At 38.7% G+C, this 20,016-nt stretch overlaps 1 protein-coding gene across 1 annotated transcript in view; it reads left to right on the top strand.

The window, feature by feature from the left end:
* Positions 1–20,016, top strand: part of HMCN1 (hemicentin 1) — a 147,076-nt gene that overhangs the window by 34,938 nt on the left and 92,122 nt on the right. The window contains exons 5-12 of the mRNA XM_088524884.1: positions 4,010–4,181; positions 4,351–4,457; positions 6,172–6,292; positions 6,787–7,050; positions 7,322–7,466; positions 10,341–10,462; positions 12,867–13,142; positions 19,548–19,689. Coding sequence (XP_088381010.1) covers positions 4,010–4,181; positions 4,351–4,457; positions 6,172–6,292; positions 6,787–7,050; positions 7,322–7,466; positions 10,341–10,462; positions 12,867–13,142; positions 19,548–19,689 — 1,349 coding nt within the window. The remainder of the gene's footprint in view (positions 1–4,009; positions 4,182–4,350; positions 4,458–6,171; positions 6,293–6,786; positions 7,051–7,321; positions 7,467–10,340; positions 10,463–12,866; positions 13,143–19,547; positions 19,690–20,016) is intronic.

Here is a 20,016-nt window from a genome sequence, read left to right on the forward strand (position 1 = left end):
CATCACATTTATCACAAAATTCTAGAAAGGAGACTATGGCATTTTAGACTTTTTTCCAGTGTAGTAAGCAGCATTACTCTTGCACGAGCCTTGGATGACTAGTCATAATACACTACTGAGACAAATTCATTGCAAAACTTCAGTGGGAAATGTTGCCTGTCAGAAGTGAGGTTCTAGGATTTTTTTATGGTTTGGGAAGGCAATTGTGAACAGAGAAATGAGCTTTCCAGTGCTAAGCAACTGTGTATTCTTAAGTAGAGTTGGCATGTGCTATTCTATTAGCAGCCTGTCTCTGATTTCTGAACTCCTTAACTCTTTTCATATTCTAGGAATACCGGCTTCTGCTCGAGTGGCTAGTTTGACTTTGATTGCTGAGTAAGGTTTTAGGTGGGGTTTTTAAGTAGCAACTTCTTCCTCCTTCCTACTCCATCTCAATGTTTGCTTTGAGCAAATAACAGGTGGATTCCTCATCTGGGGGCTGGACAGCCCATGCTATGCATAAGAGCAAAGGTTGATACCAACAAGTGATGGTATTTCTGCATGCTTTTAATGGGGAGCCAGGAAGGAGGGAATGGGAGGAATGCAGTCCTCTCTATAATCACAACTCTGACAGTGGGCCCTGTGCTGTAAACATTCCCCCAGGCAAGCTAAATGGCTTTAAATCTTGCATCCTAAATGAAACTGCTCTAGACTTCAAAAGGCATGCCCACCAAAGGTTGGGTAGGAGTGAAAAGGATAGATAGTAGTTGTGTGCATCAGCTTTTTAAGGTTTGTATCCCTTAAACATGCTTCAACAGAGAGAAAACTTGCTTCAGTCTTCATCTGTGTCAATCATGTGCCAAGTATCAAGGTTTATAAATGCTAAAACACTGAAAATGCTAATACTGAAATGTCCATTAAGAAAGTGCTACCAATAACTGAATGTGAATGCTCTGCCAAAACAAAGTCTTGTTTTGTTAAAAACATTTTTGTCCCCCGGCCACCAGACCCAAACAAAGTTATTTATAGTGTGCAAAATTGCAAATCATCATTTTCATCCTTGCCCTTTGTGCACTGCCCGGTGAATGAAGCAATATTATGAACTAGCTAAAAGGAAACAAACAAAGCAGAACTTGGTATGTATCCAGTGCTTCTGCTGTTAAGACAAGGAAAGCTTGTTGCTTTTTTATTTTTTATTTATTTTTATTTATTTTTTACTAGCTCAACATTTACAGTTAACTTTGAAACTCTTGTCAATTGACAAAGTCTTTTTGAATGAGTCTCTTCTACCAGTGTCGTTGAAGGCCATATCCTGACAGATTTGTCAGGGCCTCTGTGCTTTACATTACTAAGAATATTTTCTAAGTTCAAAGTGCAAGTTGTGATTTTTTTTTTTTTTTTTAAATATCTAAAAATTACTTTAGGCTTTTCCATTATTTGGGATTTTAGGTGTATCCTCCTCTCCAAAGGGAACTCTATGCAATTTCAAAGAATGGCAAATTTCCTGCAGTACGGAGCCTCACATTTTCTTAGCATATTCAATAGAGTTTAATCTTGCTTCAAGCCTCTAAGCAAGTGTAAAAGTATTCCATGATCACAACCATTTTTTTGTCCTTTTAATGAAATTTGATTTTGAAGTTCTACTTTTGTAACTTATTAGTGATCTCTGAATGCTACTCTGCTTAACTATAGCTTGAGTAGGCTTTAATCTGAAGCTTCTCAAACTCATCTTCAGCTTGCTTTATTCTGTTGGTTCAGATAAAATGAATGTCCTTTACACATTCATTGTCCTCTTTGTCCTTTTCTCGCTGAAAGCGCAATAGTTTTTTCACTTTGTCTCCATGGTCTTGTTATGGTTATTATGTTTATTTTACCTGAGCATTTAAATCCTGATCTTGAAAGCTATTCTATTAGGATGGAATTCCCTGGCTTCTGAGGCTGCTGAATGCTGCTTTGGGGAGAGTATTATACTCTAAGGAGTTTTCTATTTGTAGTGTAATTTTCACATGCGGTGTCTTATATATATTTGTAATACACACCTATATAAGTATTAGTAGGATGTAATCTGGATTTTAGCTTTAGGCTGAAGTATGCACTCCCAGATACATAAGTAATGAAATGGTTAACATCAAATTGTCTTTCTCTGACTTTTTGAGAAATATTCTTGAGACCTAGAATAAATAAATGGGATTAGAGACCATACTCCATATATTATCCAGTTTTAAGTATGCATTCCAAGAAATGACCTGACAGCAGGGCAGGTTGCAAGAGCAAGTTCTCTGGAGAAGTACTATAAATTAGTTCTGTGTTTGCCCTTCCCCCTCTAATAATATTCATCAAGTCGCATTTTGGCAGAACCGCAAAAGCTGCAGTTGTTTGGGGGGCTTTATGTAAGCATCCCAAAGGAGAAAATATCTACTTCAAAACCAATATTACAGCAGAATTGCAAAGCTCTTTGGAACGAGAGGGTTGGGAAATAAGGCTTCCAGATTTGCTGCTGAACTTTGGGGAAAAACTTAACCACACAAGAAAGTTACTCCCAGCCTCATGACAGCTGGGTCATTGACCTTGATTCTCAATTTGAACTTGAACTCTGAAATATGTTTGTTTAAAAACTGATGTTGGGTTCTAGTCTGAATTTGAGACTCTTTCACTTTGAGTAGCTCCATTTCTGTTATGTGTTTGGGTTAGAAACAAAATGTTTTTTTTTCCCCTTGTTTTGTTTTGCTTTTCCTTTCTAAAGTGGTGGTTGCACTACATAAACCCTTATCTGAAAGTCAAGGTGAATTTCATTTATTCATACATCATTTGAGAGGAAAAATAATTAAAGGAGGACTCCTAAGTAGCCTCATGGTCATCAGCCAGCCTGCTACTGATTCATAAGTTGGGATTTCAGCTGTGATTACAGCAGTTTGTGCAGTATCTGAGCACTTCACAGTCACTGTTGTCTTTGTTCCTGTGGCACTTCTGTGAGCTAGAAAAGTACAGTTGTCCCTGGAAAATAAGAAGGTTTACCACAATCCAAGCCCGTCTGCCAGAAGCCCTGTCCTGCAGAGCTGCCCAAGTGCTTGCACTGCTGCTGGAGTGGTGCCTGTTGTGGGGGAACTGCAGAACCTTGAGCTCCAGTGATTGTTTTGCAATCTCTTGATGATTTATTGCTTGTTGGATAAAAGCATTAAAAGTTGAGGAATGTAGTTCCCTAAGAGATAAATTCAGTTGTAGTTGGAGTGGATTCCCAAGAATTTCTGTCCTAGAGCTTTGCTCCCCTCCATCCTGACCTGTATCCTGTGTGGAACAGGAAGCTCTATTGGAAAAAAACTAGTAAAAATGTCCACAGATAGAAATTAATGAATACTACACCTGGATAAGGAAAGTTTCTTTATTGCTTCAGGCGATTAATAGCTACTGTATAACTAGAAATAAGCATATAACTTTATCTCTTTAGAAAACCTAGAGTGTCAGAGAGTGGATTTTCCATAGAGATATATCCATCTCTTTTCAACATCATGCTGGTCTTGGCTTGGAAAATACTTTCTGTGAAAATTACTTTTTTTGAAGTATTTTTTTTTTTTGAAATATTTGCCATACTACGGTATGTGAGCCTCTTAATTTTCAAAGTGGCAGTTAAACAGATAAGGCAATAGAGTTTTGGTGCTTGTTTTTCTAGCTTGTCTGTTTTTTGTGTTCATGACAAATAATTATTTTGATTTTTTTTATTGTACAACAGAGCCTGAAACATGTCTTTGTGGTGGTTCATTGCTTCCTGAATATTCAAAGTCCATCAGGAATATGTTTTTTTATCGTTTTTTTGCATTCCAGAGTTATTGCATGTATTCGTATAGGGGCTGAAATCCTGCTTGTGCTAGAATATCTGAAATGAATGTATTGCTGTATTTGGCAAGCCCTTGATTAGTTTTTTCTTGGGGCGCTTTGGTAGCAGTGTGTCATCAGGTCATAGATTGCTATTTTCATCTCATCACCACGGACGTGTAGCCTCTTTATAAAATATGATTGTTGTTTCTGCTTCTAGGTGTTGAAATGGGTTGAAGAAGCAGTTCAAGCCTCCAAGGTGCATCTCTTGTCTACAGACCACTTGAGCATGGCTGTGAATACTTGGCAGATCCCTTTTGATCCCAGTCTCAAAGAGGTTACAGTGTCCTTGAGTGGCCCTTCACCAGCCATTGAAATTCGTGACCCGTTAGGTAAAGTAGTTCATACATTCTTTTATGTTATGTAAAAAAGACAAGTCTTCCCTACTATCTCCACCACAGAAGGGAATATTTGTGTGACTTCTAGTATCAAATATGCATCAGTAGTGAAGAACAATATTGTTTGCTCTGTTGTGTACCTTTTTTGTCTGTCTGTCTTTAGGCAAGCAGATCAGCAAAGGATCTGGACTGAATGAATTGCTAAATATCCACAACTCTGCTAAGGTAGTAAATGTTAAAGATCCAGAGCCTGGGACATGGACAGTTAAGGTATAGTTATTGCACAGATTATGTATGACTTGTCCCGTAGTTTATAAGGGATTTCATAATGCTTTATTTATTATAGATATTCATCAATGAGTTTGTGTTATACTAAATGTCTTTACTGGGCTACTTGTTGCAACCAATTCTTAAGGCAGCAGCATAAAAGTCTTGCCAAGGTGAAGCTACTATTTTAGGTCAAATCCTTAATTCATCCTGCATCTTTGAGCAGAAACAAGTGACCACTAAGCTGTTTGCACTCCAGTGAGTGGAGGCTTTCTATAGAAAGTATAGACCAGAGAGGGTTTGCTGTGTATAGCGCGTCTTAAGAGGGAGGGAGAAGCTTTATAGGTTAGACGTATCATGAAATGGACAGTTCTATGTTTAACCAATTTTCTTATGTGCCATAGGTCTTTAAGAGTTTACTGATGAGTCTGAACTAATGCAAATGGCATCCTAGCAATATACAGTTATAAAATTGGACCCTAAAGGATTTGGAAGTGTTAGATAACTAAAATCAACATGATCATTAATAATAACTGATCAGGAAATGACTATTAAGGCCTGCCAAAATGATCACCTTAAAAATAACTGTAGCTCTACAGTGGTTTTTGAATTAACAAAGATCGTACATTTGTTCATACATTTGTTTAAATAGATGTGTTTTGCATGATTTTATTGTGGTTCTCTGTAAGAGGATTTCAGGAAAGCAGATTTTCCTGGTACATGTGACATACATGTTTACCTGTACATATGTCCATTTTTATTAATCCTCTAGTCTGTGCAGAGAAACAGTAATGTATAATTTTATTGTTCAGTGCTAAACTATAAATAATTACAGGAGAATTGATAAAGGTGGTACTTAGAAAGAAATCCTTTGGGATGAAATTTGCTCCTACACACTTGGAAAACATTGTCAATTCTGAGGTGCTCCTATAATAGAGATATAAATAAATGTAACATTTTATAAAGTTATTCTAACCTTAAAACCTCATAAGTATCCCAAGGTCTGAATAATTCAGAAAAGAGGCATACTTTATGAAGTTACTCTTTTTCTATGGCTAGTTTACTCAGCCTTAGTCATTGGCTTGTTTTATTTCCACTAGGATTTTAAGGCTGCTGCTAAAGAGTTAGAAAAACTTTGTGAAATGTTTATTTGCACTATAAATTCTGTGATTTAAAAAATGACATTTTAACAGCCAATTAACAGGAATTCCTTGATAGCAGGAATTGTTTGACACATCTAAATATTTCATTGTTAACAGCTGGCTTATATAAAAATGACTGGTGATTTTCTGAGGTGAAAGGCTGGCTGAATAGAAGCAAACAGAGATTGTCTTAAGATAGACATCAATTTGTTATAGTGTCTAAATGGATGTGTTGGGCAGTTGGTTATGGAAAAATTTGCTTTGTTTAAAAATAGTCATTGCAGCTGTATTGGAGACAGTTACTGAATTGCAGAAATGATATATTTTAGGTTCCCTCAGATATTGCTGATCCTGAGAGACTAATTCAATTGGTACTTTTTGTAGGCACTACAATTATAGGATCCAGGATCTAAAACCTAAGCCTTATCAGTAGATAAGGCTTTTTTTATCAGTAGATTTTGGCGTATACCTCCTTTCTACCTTGTTTTTACTGAACTCAGCTAACATGTCAGTAAGTAACTTGGCAAACCCTGACATGCTGCTTGTGCCCATGGTCTCTCGTTTTGCCTTTTCAGACATCCAGCAGTGGAAGACACTCTGTTCGAATCACAGGTCTCAGCACCATTGATTTTCGAGCGGGGTTTTCTAAGAAGCCAACCTTAGACTTTAAAAGAACATCTAGCAGACCAGTGCAAGGTTGGTTTCCAGTTTTTCTTGCAGGGCAAGAGTTGTTTTGGGGAGTATGCTGAGGTCCCTGAAACAGATAGACCCTCATGACGATTTCTCTAGTGAGCCTTGTGGTAAAGCTTGGCCCATTGGATTGTCCATAGGCCATTAAATGTGTGATAGCAGTGAGTTGTTAGCTGGATTTTTGTGTCTTTCTGTTAATTTTGGAGGATTGAAAAAACAGATGTTGGCCCTGGGGTATGGTGGGGAGTTAATAAAGCAGCTTCTATGTCAGACACATCTGTTGAAAATCAGCAATTTAAATCCAAATCAATGCTATGTCTCCTAAGAACTAATAAACCCAGCACAGTTTAGCACAGCTTAGTCTCCTGCTTCTTGGTAAGTAAAAGGTTGCCATTGAATGGTGCATTTGTGGGACCAGGGGCCATGCATGCATATGGAGCTTAACCTTTTCTCCTCTCTTTTGCTTTGGGCATTTAAATAGGATGTTCCTGTTTTTCTAGGAATTCCTACCTTTGTGCTGCTGAATACCACGGGGATTGCTCTTCCAGCTAGAGTAGACCGACTGGAGCTTCTGAGTATCACAGGGGAACTTCTCAAGACTTTACCAGTGAAATACTATCCTGACAGAAAGCCCTACGGACTATGGAACATTTCTGACTTTATTCCACCAGAGGAAGCCTTTTTCGTCAAAATAATGGGCTATGACAAGGATGATTATCTTTTTCAGAGAATTTCAAGTGTTTCATTTTCTAGTATTATTCCTGGTAAGAAGTTTCAGCTTTAATTGAATGTACATTTGTCATATCTGAATTACATAAAATTGGTGTCTAATCTTGTTTTTGGATGGAAACAGCAGGAAATTATTTTTTCAGTACTTGGTTGAGTCAAAGTTCTGCCTGTATGTTGCGAAGAAAAATGAATTTTATTATCTACTAAGTATAATTTAATCAGAATTTTCTTTTTAATGAGGTGAAAAGATGGAGTATATGTTAGTAGCTATTTAATAATCTTTGTGGGAATATTTTCTTTCTTCAGAGGCTCCAAAAGTAACAATGCCTGACAAAACTCCAGGATATTATTTGCAGCCTGGGTCCATTCCTTGTCATGTAGAGAGTCTTATACCTTTCACTCAACGTTTTAGTAAAAACGGAATAAAACTAGGAGTGGATCAGTTCTTCAAGTAAGTAGTATTTTTTCCTATCCTATTTTATTTTCTACTTATATCCTATTATTTCCTATCTATTATTATTATGTGCTGTTTATTTTGTATTTTTCTTCTCTTCTGTTTTATCAGTAACTTTTTTAGGGAGTCCATATTTTTAGGTGGAAATTCATAGCCCCTATGAGGAGAAGGGAGTATATTTGAGGAGAGGGCACACACAGCATCAATACAGATCTGCCTAAAATCCCCCTTTCAAATGTGGGCACTTTTAAGCCCTATTTATAGTAATTTGAAGTTTGGAAGCAAATGTTGTTGCATTTATGTTCTTTCAAAAGCTCTACAAAGTAGATTAGAAAATATCAAGTTCCCACCCTCTCAAATTTTCTGTTTCTACCCCCAAAATACAGGCGAATGGTTATGTAGTATATATTAGTTTCTTAATTGCCTTTCTTGGATGCACAAGAGCAGTCCCTATCACCTCTGCTCAATTTCTCCTATGCAGAGAATCCCTCAAAACAGGAAAAAAAAAAAAAAGCCACGGTGCTCTTCAGTTTCATATTTATGAAGTAGATTGCATGCTTTGTCTATGTAGAATGAGGTGGAAATAAAGAAATTACAAGAAATCTGTGTTAAAATATGTAAAATAAGGCAGTCTAGTCCATTTCTTAAGTCTTATATTTGAAGGCAAAAGAAAAGTACAAAGCAGAAATCAATCTCTTTCTCTATTTCTTATTTTCTACATATCCAGTGCCTTCATTACTTGAGTGTCTTCTTTTGTGATTGTGTTACAGAACAGATGAATAACAGATCCTTCAAAGTAACTTAATGAGATATGTCCCAAGCCAAATGTTATCGGTCTAGATCTACAGATAAATAGGTTCTAATCTGATTCGTTATAGCAACTTTTTATAAGTAGTGAAGTTCTAGACAGGACTAGTTCAGATTTGAGTGTATAATTCTGCACTGGATAAGTTTTGGTGACAAAATGTCCTGTTTGCTCAAAAATTTATTCATGTATTTAGCTCAAGAAGCAGATGCTTTATATGCATCTCGATGCCTTACATGCAGCTTGATCAGCATGCAACATGTATTTTCAGAGTGGAGCAAGTAAAAGGATTGAATAGATAAATGGCCTGGTGCTGGAGGGTAGTGAGTGATCACTTCAGGTATTGCTGTCTTACGCTGCAAGGAGCAGTGTGTGGCTTCCCCACACAGTTTAAGGTCTGTGCCAGAGCACTCAGCAGATGCCTCGCGGTGGCTGTTTGCTGCTGCTGTTGTCACTGCTCTTTTTTAAACAGATCCCTGCCAGCCTGCAGTGGCCAAACTTCTCCATTCTGGACACATTTCCTTTTACATGCTCAAGGCTTCCATGTTACACAGCTGTTACATAGCTAAAGCCAGGAATGAAGAACAGAATTGTGTAACTTGACTTTTAACATAATTTTCTTTATGAAAAGTTTTTCGCTTTTTGACTTGGAAGAAATACTGCTTTGTTCTGTTCAGTGTTGGCAGTTACTGACACTTTTATCTGCCAGCATTGCACTGTTAAATGCCTTGTGTTTAGTGTATGATATATTAGGTTATCTATAACAAATGTGAAATAAGAGAGTAAGAAGGGAGCCGTTTAAGGTCACGGTACACTGTTTGCATTTATGGTACAATCGACTGAGTGGGTTGTCTGTCTCTTGGTGTTACAGCATTGAACTTTCACATGTATTCCAAGTTTTTTTGTCCTCTTCTTCCTGTATCCTTTAAGGATTGATAAATGACTTTACTCAGTCAAGGAAAAGGGAATGAAAAACATTACTAATTCAGAGCTCTCCCATAATGTGGGAGCTGTTTGACAAATCTATCATGGATAAGACAGTCGTGTTAGTGGTTCGTGGGTTGGTTTGTGTGCTGTAGCAACAAGCGTCAGCACATGCTGGACTCTGCTTGGGTCATTCATGGCATCTGCAGTGTGCCTGTTGTACCCTGTCTTGTATAAGATATACTTAGGAGTCTTCAGTATCTATAGTGTTTTCAAAGCTGGTGAGACTCTATGCAATTACATTTGAAACAAGAACAAAAAAAAAATGTATTTGACAAATATATGGGACCTTTTAAATCAGCCTTGCCTCTGCAGTGACTTTGAGGCAAATGCCAGGTATTTCTCTGGATACCTGTTGTGGGATTTTGCTCACAACTACAGCTTTTCTGGCGCACCCTCTACTTTTGTTCTTGCTTACATTAATTTTTGTTATTACATTTCTTGTGCTAGCTAGACGATGTGTGGAATATTCTATTACTGTTGTACCTACTGTCATAACTTTAGAGGTGAAATCAGAGGGCCAACTTCATATATAGTTCTTTCATGCTTTGCAGCCTTGTAGAAGTTTGGGAGAGAGCTATTCCCTGTAGTATGAAAAGTAAAAGGTGACTCCCTGAATGCGCTCTGAAAGCAAAGGCCATTTTGTAATGGGGAGTATGGGAGAAGGTGTCTTATCCACTATATGGACCTAATCTGTTAATATATAGAAAGAGGGGAAACCAGGCTGTGTCAAAGAACAGGGTCTTGTTTTGTGTGTAGCCCACTGCATGTACCTGGGAGTCGGAGACTCATGCTGGGCGGATCAACCTGGTACCTTTTGTTGTACCTTTTCTGGCTTTATGCAGAAACAAGTGAGGAAAGAAGAAAGTCAAGGAAATATATCTTCCAAAATAGTAACGTAACAGCAGAATATGAGCAGCTGAGTGCAAGAGTGCTAACACAGTAGTCTTGGTAATTGTGAGGCTACTGTTAACATCTGTTAAAGGCATGTTTGTGGGTGTTTAATTGATTCACTCTGCAAAAAGTCGTGTTTCTTAGTACTCAAATGAAACCTGACAATGTCTGCATCTTCCCTGCTCCAGGGAGTCGTCTAGCATGAGCTGGGAGATGGAGCGTGTCTCCTTGGCTGACGAAGGCTCGTACGAATGCAGTGCGACGAGCAGCGCTGGGACCGGCCGTGCGCACACCTTTCTGGATGTGTCAGGTAGTATTAACTAATCCTGCTGGGCTGGCGTGTTGTAAAGCATTTAATGGAGAGTAATGGCACAGAGGGCTATTAAAAGACACTTCTGGGTTCTAAATATATTTTCAGTTAACTTTTTTCTTCTTTCACCTGTGTACTCCATGAATCAGACATGTGCTTGGGTTTTCTCAGCACATCTGAGTGTTTAGCTAGTGAGGAGAATGGATTAAGAAAAAGACCCTGGCAATTGTACTGAATCAGCATGTCTCTTGCTAACTGTTCATGTGGAGAATGTGTGTCTAGTTAGCTTTTACCTTCCGGTCTTTCTGTCCCAGATACATACATATAGACGCTCAGTCTTGACTTTAAAAATACTTTTCTCCCTGCGAAAAAAGGTGCAAGACAATCCTGAGGAGGGATTTCTCATGAGCCTGGTAGCACTTTGGAAGCTGGGGGTGTGCACAGACTTTTCTACATTGTCTCCTTTACCAGGTGCTATGAGTTCCCCCAAGACTGGTACACTATGTAAACATGAACATAGCTTTATTTTGAACCATGCAGTTGATTAGTGTGATGAAAATGCTTTGCAATCCTTGTGTACAAATATTTGGAAGAAAGCTATTTTAATATTTTTGCTCTATAGAAAGTGAAGAGCCTTTTCAAGTGTTCTCAGTTTGCCCAGTTGACACAGTATAGCTCAGATTAGCCATTTGGTCAGCTGCTGTGTGAAAGGCATTGGAACTGTGTCAACATGGAGTGAAAGGACGTTAGGAAAAAGCAAATAACATGAGTTTGACTTAGTTTTACTTGTATTAAATGTTTAGAATGTCAAATGGCTTGTTAGCTTGTGCAGGCATCTTAACTGAAGTACTAGTAAGAGGTAGTCTGAATATGGGGAATTTAGTTTAAGGTGCTAAGAGGCCAGTGTGGTCTTAAAGGATTTGCCCTGGGCTGGCGGCCAAAAGATGAGGGGATTTTACTCCTTTCCTGGCCTAGGTGGTTTTTTCATTCACCTCACTTTAGGGGCTGGGTTGTTTGGGAAACTCCTCTCTGAGTAAGCAAGTCTGGCTTTTGTTGGCTCTCCTCTGCACGTGTTAAAATGCACCATGGTGGTTATAGGCGTGATTGCTGGGGAGACCTTGTTTATAGGGAATCTGAGCTGTACACCCAGCAAAACAGAGTGTGGGCAAGATGGATGGCTGTGCAGAGAGCTACCAGGGAGCTTGTGAACCTGATCTGAGGTTCCACGTGAGGCTTGAATGAGAGGGTTTTTTTTCCCCCTTCCCTGTGCTTGCTTTGCTTATGAGGATTAATTTTTATGTGTACTGATAAAGATTTGGTTTTGCCTTACAGCTGTGTCTCCTGATAGAGCATTCCACTTCAGCTATTACTTACTGCAGGTTCTTCTGTAGTCAGGAATTATTCTGACTATGGACAACAAATGGAATATATGTCTTTTTTTTAATGGGAATGCATAGTGTGTCATGTATTTAGTCTGTTTTCTTTTTCATTAACATTTAAATGTTTCCTCCTTCATTCAGTGATAAGAAGAATCAAGATGAATACTCCTATTTTAAGCATTTGTGGGTTTTGAAATTAAATTCCAGTAAAACATATTGCAGCTGTGTTCTCAGTGTCATAGAAGCGTACATAGGAACAGGAAGCAAACAAAATAGCAGGAGCTGCAGCATAAAATACCTACCGATAAGAAGAAAAAGATTAAACTGACCTAAGATTTGAATGGAAACCAACACATTAAGAACATAGTGATGCTTAAACTAACTGTTGACTTGAATTCACTGTCTTAGCTATGAGGGTTTTAGTAGCATTTTTTTCATATGAAAGCCTGCTTTAGAAAGAGTTTTAGTGGCACTTCTTTTCCATATGAAAAGCCTGTTTTGAGAAAGGAAAAAAAAAAATCCTAGTGTGTAGCTTAAATTCCATGTGAAACATCTCAATCGAAGATCAAATTTACAGACCAGGTGGTGGTCCTGTCTGACCATTCTGTTGCAGTGGTACTTGGGTCTCACATTGATTTTCTTTTGGTGCAAGATTAGAGTGGGTGGTTAGATCAGCTGAAAGACTAGCTCAGAAGACACTTCTTTCCAGTAGTTCTGGACTGTGTCCTTTCTTATGCGTGTCTGTAGGATGAAACATTCATATCATTCTAAATGGTACAATAGATCTTTCATGTAGATCAGATGTGTTCTCATTATAAAAGCTCCTGATGTCTAAGTTGGCATCAAGCTCTTCTGCGTTCTGTTTCATGACTCCATCAATACAAAATGAAGTATCAAACTGATATTACCAAATTATTACTATTATTTCTGTAGTGGTAATAATTCTAATATTTATCATGAATCAACAAACAATCCAAAGGTTTCCAAATATTTTCCTTTATTTTATTCTTGTTGTTTCTACACAGAGCCTCCACCTATGATTCAGGTTCCTAATAATGTGACAGTTATTCCTGGTGAAGCAGCCATCTTGACATGCCTGACGTCAAGTACTGTGCGCTACAATCTCACCTGGCAGAGAAATGGCAAGGATGTGAGGCTCGAGGAACCACTGCGAACAAGGGTGCTGAGCAACCTGTCTTTAGAAGTGAAAGCTGTAAAGCTCGCCGACGCTGGCAAGTATGAGTGTATTGCTGCCAATGAGGGTGGATCTACCACAGCATCAGTCTTCCTTACAGTGCAAGGTAACAGGGGAGCTGCCTTCATCTTATTCTGATGTTGCTTTTGATTTTTCTTGTGTACTGTTGTAACAGCTTTGTGTTTTATGCTCATTTTGGGAGAAAAATACTGTTTAGAGACAGATACAAAAAACAACTTGGAGACTGATAGAATATTATGTGGCATTTATTGTTTTTAAATAGCAACAGAAGTCACCAAACAATACTAGGGCTCATTTGATGAGACTTAGGTCAGTGCTGCCTCTTTGTATGAGAACAAAGTTCAAAAAGTAAGTAAAAGTGCAGTAGTTTGCTTTAGAAGTCTCTTAAAATTTGGATGATTTTGAATGATTGGAAGATTTCTCTACACTTGGCTTGAAGTGACTGGAACCTTTTGGTCCTAGCCTCAACCCTGTGAATAGGAAGAGGCAGCAAAATGCAAAACATTTTGAAAAAGAGGTGGGGCAGCGGGGGGGAGAACACAAAGTATTCTGTCCCATATTTTTAGTTTTGACTCTTTTGATAAACTGCTGGCAAGTGGTTCAGCTCTGACAGGTTTTCTGCTTATTAATGATACCAGGTCATGTTCATTCCATAACAGGTAACTCCACTGACTTCACTGCTCTAATTCTAGGACTTTGTTAGTTGGTGGAAAACTAAACAATATGGGGCAGGGGAATCAGTGGTATTGCCTTAGTTAAGGTGCTCAGATCAGAGGGGTTGATAGTAGAACTGTAATACTGCCTAAAAGTAAGGGGTTCAGCCCTCTGTGGTAAGGGCTTTAGGGGCTTCCTGGGTAGTAGATGTGCAGTGACCATTGTAGAACCCATTACAAAATAAAGCAGAGAGGTATTTCCTTACTGAGCTGTTTGAGTCACCCTTTGGATATCTACAGCAGAGGCTAACTGCTAAAGTCCTGACAAGGCTAAAGGGGAGGAAAATGAAACTCAACCTTCTAAACCTTTAAAAAGGACAAAGTTTTGTTTGAAATTCTGCAGGATTTTTCAATAAAGACAACCATTCAACCATGTCAAAAGCAACAGTAGACGCGCTCTCCCCCACCCATTTCTTCCTGGGGTTTAGATATTTCTCCCTAATATCTGTAGACCAGCTGGGAGATTTAACAGAGCAACCAAATTCCTTGTGGCAGCTTCTTACAGTAAAGCTCAAGTAGTTTACTGCTGCCTCAATAGAATATTTAGTTGCAAATCATTCAATCTGAGAATGATTTTGTCAGATAGTTGGGAATTACGTGTTCGCTGGCATTCATACTGCTAACAGCTTTAAAATGTGCCTGAGAACCCCCTTGGATGGTTTTGAAAGGGGTAGCTGAGAAGACTGACAAGTATTTTCTTTTGGTTTTGATGAAAGGTGCTTAGAACAGAGCTAAGATGCAGGAAGCACTAAGCTGTGTCCAGATTTTGGCAGTAGTGACTGTGTGTCTTCCTTGGGAGCATGTAACCTACCTCCTGTGCTGCACAGAGCTCCTGCAGAAGCTCAATGGCAGCAGAATTTCTTAACCTCGTTTCAGTTTGTTGCTCTCTCCCTTTTCTGGAGATGCGCTGATCTGCTCCCTGTGTCACAACCCTTACCCTTTGCTAAGATCTAGAATGCACAAGTAAAGGGTGGCTGTATTTAAGAAGAGGAAAAGCTTGGAAGGATTGTCATGTTAAAACTCCAAAGAAGGCAATTTGAATCCATCACAATCTATTAATAAGATATCAAGCTTTGTGTAGTTGCAGGTAATCCCAGAGATTGGATTAAATTAAGAGGTTGGGTTAAATCCCAGTAGTATTACTGGGGTGGCTCCATATTGATCCCTGACTATTCTCTTAATCATAAGAGAAAAAATTCTGGTTTTTGTCCCTACTTTTTTTTTGGAGTGAGTTAAGGTAGAGAGGAAAAGCTGGTAGCTCTCAAAATAATCCAGCATCCATTTTACATGCTTAACGCTTTTTTGGAAAGTTTTAGGTTTGATAATGCTGCTTCTGAAAGAGAATGCTAATCTGATTTTTATTTATTTTCCTACAGCTGTGCAAATACAGATTGAATCCTTGAACGAGAGTTGACTTTTTCCCCCATTTTCTTTTCTGCTCAAGTGTTGCATACTAGTGCTAAGCAAAGTTAGATGAAGATCCTTTTCAGAAATTCTGTCTAGTTGTGGCATGGCAGAGCAGAAAGGTCGCCAAATGCAGCTCTATAGACTAGTGATTGTTTTGATAACTATAAAATGTTTTTAATGTTTTTCATCTGCATAAGTAATATTGACCCTTTGGGATTTTAAGAAGCACTCCATTAAAATTCCAATCTTGATGTGAATGTTGCTAGATGTAACTTTATGGGTTGTCTTGATTTTGCATGTTTTCTGGTTTGAGCAAGCAAGAGTAGGCAATGAAATACTATTTTTGAGGATTGCAGTTTTGTGGAATGTGTCTAATGTGGAATGCTGTCCACATTAAACAGACAGTGGGAGAAAATAGAACTTACTAGCCCAAGAAGGTGCAAGTGTGCTATCCTGGACACTGCTCAGCCTGAAATACAAGTTAAGAAAAGCTTGTTTGAAGGAACAAAGAATGTGATTTGAGTGAGCATGACACCATTGCTTCAGATCAGAGAGACCCTGCACAAGAGCAGGAGCCAGCACCGAGCACACTAACTTTCAGCAGGAAAATGCATATGCAGTTCTGCACACCCTTGTTGGTTTTTCTCTTTATGTACATTTATTTTACATATTTTTCATCTGGCTCATGAACCAAACTGAAATACTTGAGTATCTACTGTTAAATGCCTATTCACTGAAACATGACTTAAGCTAAAACAATACAAATTGGATGAGCACAAGATTCCTTTTGAGTATAGTGGCAGGTTATGTTTAAGTGCATAAATGTCTTATTTTGTAGAAATGCCAATAAGTTGAATTGTGTGAATTGACTTCAATGTGCAAATCTACTTCTGGGAGGAGATTCTGCAGTATTTACAAAACCTTATTTTTATTTTAGTTAAATTGACTAAAATTTAACTAATTGACTAAAATTGACTAATTGACTTCTGGATGTTTTTGTATTTCTATAGCTTTCTCGGGTGCCTTCTTGTCACCAGAACAATGTAGGTTTTTAGAAAGTTGGATCTCAAAGTCATATGCTTTCCTTCCTCTAATTCCACTAAAAAACTAAGACATATCTATAAAAGGTATGGACCCACAAGAAATCATGGATGTCAGTGTCGTTAGCTTGTCCTTCACCGTTGAAAGAAACGATTAATTCTTCACACTACTGTTGCAGTCCCTGTAGAACATGGTGTTTGTCATAAAAACACCCCTGCAGTCGTGGTAGTTTGAAGCACATGTAATTCAGACTCCTGTTGCTAACATGAATGGGTCAGGAGTAGAGGGAGCCACTGATGGTGCAGAGCTCTGTACGCCCCTGTACACAAGCATTCAGCCACTCTAAATTTAAAGTTTGGAGAAAGCAAAATTCACAGCTTAACTAATTACTTTCCAGAGTAGCCTTTTGAATCCTGTACCTCTCAAGATATCATTCTTTGACATGGTAAAAAGGCCAGAAAGACTCTAGAAGATGCTTTAGGGAAAGGTATTGATTCCTTAGGAAGAAGGGCTCAGAAGCTGTTTGTTGATGGCTTTTGGGGAAAGTTCCATTAAAAATGCAAAATAATGAAAAACACAGTGTTAGAAGTGTTTCCTTTTTTTGCTAATAAAAGCTGATAAATGTGTGGTTTTTATATATATATATATACACACGCTTATGAAATAAAAATATAAAAATTGTTCTCTAACTTATGGTAACTCCTCAAACAGACTTTAATGAAGAGTGGAGTCCCTGCAGGTTAGAACCACAAGTACCTCCCTTCACCAACCTGCAGCCCCTTCTGTTTTGGAACCTTGCATTGCTCATCTCTCCATTCAAAGTAGTTTCTCTAGGAATTTGAGGGGGTTGGTGTAGTGGGAGGAACTTGTGCTCTTTGCTTACTGCCATACATCACTTTACCAAAGACTGAAATAAAACTGATTACTCTGTAGACCTTTCTCTTTCCCTGAATGCTTGTTTTCCTCTTTTGAGCAAGCAAATGAGCTTGCTCATGAGCGCACAGTGTGGCCATTCTGCTTCTGCCTGCTGGTTTAAGTACAAAGCAGCAGCAGGCTTGAATGTTAAATATAAGTTTTTACTCCTAACAGTGATGGTGTGTGGTAGTACCTGCTATTGAGGGCTGTGCAGCCTGAGGGCTGGGCAGGAGACAAGTCCCGTGCGGCAGGAGCGCAGACCCTGTCCAGGACCTGCATGTGCACCACATCTCCCAGCAGCTCTTGGCAGGAGTTAAGAGGGAACAAAAATAGCTGAGAAAGCTGCACACAGCATGAAGTGCTTGAGGCCTATTCTCTAGTTTACATCCATGTTTTCCCCTCTCCCTGCCCCTTGTATCTGGATTCAGTGCTAGAGTGATTCTGCCCTCCTCTGGTGTCCTCCAGGATCTTGGAAAATTCAGCTTTTATGAAGCCTCACAGGGATTTGATAGGACTCTGCAAATGGTATTAAGTTCACTATAGCAGAGAAAAGCAACAAATTTGGGAAGGTTAAGGAACATAAAATTAAGAATGGAAAGATATTTTACAGGTACATCCAAGTTCAAAACTTTGTGGGTCTACATGTGAGTTATCCAATTTATTTTTTGTTCTGCTCATGCAAATGTGGTCACTGTCTTTGGCAGTGTAGCTGTGATTTTTTTTTTTTTTGGTATGCATTATTACTTATGAGGCTCAGACTCTTCTCCAAGCTTACCCAGCCCATTAATGACTGAAACAAAGTTAGCTAGTCCTAGCAGTAGTTCTGCCATGGAGGGAACCATGGTAGAGCACCAGGTCACATATTGAATCAAAAAATCTCCCATAAAGCCTCAAGAACCATTTCCTTTGAAGGGTTTCTATGCTTGATAGGGTTGGCATATATGTTTTCATGATATGCCAGCAAACCTCAAATTTTCATGGAACTTGGAGAACAAACTGTAGTGCAGATATTTGAAATAAAAGTCTATAACAGGTTAACCAATTTATGTGTATGATCTGTATGCTGATGTTACCACTAATTATATCTTAAACTTCCTTCTGTGCTCCTTAAGAAATTCGATCTCCTGTTCAACTGAGCTGTATTACAAGCCAAGCTGTTCTGCAGGAGCATTCTGCTTGTGTGTGTTTTAGTCCATGATTTTTTAAGCAAATGGCATTAAAAGATGGAACCTAGAAAAAAAATGTTACTCTGCACATTCTAATCAAGTGGACACAGGATTAGTCCTTCCAGGGAATGCAAGGGCTAGGAGGGCTGCTGCTTTCTTTGCTTGTTATAGAATGAGATACAGGTAGAAGGACCCTGGAAATTGCCCATCAGGACACTTTTAAATCTTCTATCCCGCTGGGTTCTGCCCTGCATCTCTGCATTATATTTACTGCCTGTTACTGTTTTTTCCCTAGCCGCAATAAAATCTTCTCAAGGACCTGTTGCGTGAGCCTCTGCCGTAGTGGAACTCCCACTGCAGGCAGGATGAGCACGCTGTGCAGCGCGGCTCTGCACTGCTTCTCAGCACGCAGCGGGAATTCGGCCTCTTGCTCTCTAGAAAGACCGAGCAGGCTTAGGCCTTCAGTCTAAGAGTGCTCAACAAGGGCTATTTTGTGCACAAGTATAATAAAATCTAGGCAGCGTGTGGTTGGTAAAAGCCCAGATGCCTCAAATTGAAACTAATGCCTTGCCCCAGTAGTAGCCATTTTTTTGTTAACTCTTATGTTAACAGATAAGCAGCAGCTGTTAGTACTGTATGTTTCTTCTTTCTCAGGCAGTGAGTGATGTGCATCTTCTTTTGCCCACTCTAGCCAGACCTTGTGGCCTTGATGGCTTGTGCTGGTGAACTCACTTGATCCATCCTGGCCTTTTGTCAGTGTTGGAGTCCATATTTGGGAGCTCTGTGTTATGTGTCCCAGTACAAAGTGTATAGGTATGCGAGTTAATTGGCCTCTGTAATCTGAATCCTGGCTTAATGTTCCTTTTACTTTGCCATAATGGCTTATAGCGAGGAATTCGACGACAGAGGAAGAGAAAGGAGCAAGGGTCAAGGAAACATAACTAATTCAAGATATATGAGCTCTTTGAATAACATTTAGCTTTAAAGAATGCTATGAACATAGGTGCATTTTAGTGCAAGTGTATTTTAATGTAGCAGATAGCTTTACCATGCAATCCATGTATCTCTAATGGTTGTTGTTCATGTTGAATGGAGGTAGCTGGAAGGAAGTGTTCAAGTGTTCTTTACTGGTTTCTTATGGTTCAACTGCTTGAAAACTAGAAAAAAACAGTTATTATCATCTCTGTTTGCAAAATGTATCTTTTAAATTTGCTATTCTAATTTGCTGGGTTTTATTTCTTTTAATAGAACCACCTAGGGTTGTCATCTCACCCAAGAATCAGACTTTTAGAGAAGGCTCTGAAGTGTCTATCAGGTGCTCTGCATCGGGTTATCCAAAGCCAACAGTAGTATGGACACATAATGATATGTTTATTATTGGTTCAAGCAGGTAAGTACCATAGCTTCCTCTCATTTTTTTCCTTTTTTGTGAAAGAGGTTTTGAAGACTGCTAAGATATTCTTACTATTTCTTCCACAGCAATCTGTGAGTTTAAAGTCAAACTATGTACCTCAAACTTAATCTTCAGATCTCTTTAATTACAGTTTCCTCATCTCTAAAACAGAAATACTAGGATTACATTCTTCAGAAGTTTTTCCCTAGGTTAAATTTCAGGCTGTTCACTAAATGCATTGAAATCCTCTGCGAGATTATAATAAAACCAAATATTGTTGTTTGTCATAGAAAAAAAAAACAGTAATACTTCTATGTAAATCAT

Source organism: Tinamus guttatus, unplaced genomic scaffold, assembly GCF_059628265.1.
Source record: "Tinamus guttatus ecotype Peru unplaced genomic scaffold, ASM5962826v1 Tinamus_guttatus_pri_ptg000215l, whole genome shotgun sequence".
NCBI classification, from domain to species: Eukaryota; Metazoa; Chordata; class Aves; order Tinamiformes; family Tinamidae; genus Tinamus; species Tinamus guttatus.